This window comes from Corvus brachyrhynchos, unplaced genomic scaffold (assembly GCF_000691975.1).
Source record: "Corvus brachyrhynchos isolate BGI_N302 unplaced genomic scaffold, ASM69197v1 scaffold721, whole genome shotgun sequence".
NCBI lineage: Eukaryota > Metazoa > Chordata > Aves > Passeriformes > Corvidae > Corvus > Corvus brachyrhynchos.
The window spans coordinates 72,987-73,925 of NW_008235982.1; the positions used below are offsets into that span (position 1 = coordinate 72,987).

The 939-nt window shown below is 65.7% G+C and overlaps 1 protein-coding gene across 1 annotated transcript in view; it reads left to right on the forward strand.

Annotated features, from left to right (window-relative positions):
• Positions 1 to 537, forward strand: part of LOC108445490 (MHC class II regulatory factor RFX1-like) — a gene marked incomplete at its 5' end in the record, with an annotated part of 2,389 nt that extends 1,852 nt beyond the window's left edge. Inside the window, 2 exons of the mRNA XM_017729487.1 lie at positions 11 to 84; positions 265 to 537. Of these exons, the coding sequence (XP_017584976.1) occupies positions 11 to 84; positions 265 to 537 (347 nt within the window). The remainder of the gene's footprint in view (positions 1 to 10; positions 85 to 264) is intronic.
• Between the last annotated feature and the right edge of the window lie 402 nt (positions 538 to 939).

Consider the following 939-nt stretch of genomic DNA (forward strand, 5'->3'; position numbering starts at 1 on the left):
GGCGCGGGAGCCGTGCTCCAGAACACGGCCCAGATCAGCCAAATGCTCAGCGACCTCAACCGCGTCGACTTCGCCAACGTCCAGGTGGGGGGGACCCCAAATGGGGCTGGGGGAGACTGGGTCTGCTCCATCCCTGGATCCGTGGGCTCCTCCCTCAATCTCCCAGGAGCAGCGGCCTGGGTGTGCAGTGCCTGGAGCGGGGCTGGGGGTGGTCTTGAGGTTCATCCTGACATTCCCGGTTCCATCCCGTGCCCCGTCCCACAGGAGCAGGCGGCCTGGGTGTGCCGCTGCGAGGCGCGGGTGGTGCAGCGCCTGGAGCAGGATTTCAAGGCCACGCTGGGGCAGCAGCACTCACTGGAGCAGTGGGCGGCCTGGCTGGACGCCGTCGTCGGCCGTGTCCTGCGCCCGCACCTGGGCACCCCCGGGCCGCCCCGCGGGGGGCACGGGGGGCTCAGGGCAGGTTTGCGGCCTCACCTGGATCACCTGGGGGAGCAGATCAGTGCCTCATCAGTGTCATGGGCACAGGGCAGCTTTTAGAGGGGTTATGGGGGGGTGCCCCCCAACCCCCCTGAAACATCCCCAAACTTGCCCCCCCCTCCTCCTTTCCTCCCCCTCTCCCCAGTTTGCCAACCTAACGAGCTCCCTGAACTCGCAGGACCCTGACAAAGGTGCGTGACACCCCCCCATCCCTGCACACTCCCAGCAAGGTGGGGGGGGGCAGTTAATTCTGGGGCAAGGGTTTATTTTGGGGTGGTATGTTAATTGGGAGATTCAATTCTGGAACTACTGATGGCAGCCCCCTACCATCACTGGTTTTTGGGGGGAGGGCCATCCTTCCCCCAACCCCCTCCCCACACTGTTCCTCCCACCCAGACGAGGAGGAGGAGGAGGAGGAGGAGAGCGATGAGGAGCTGCCAGCTGAGCTGGGGTTGGGGGGTG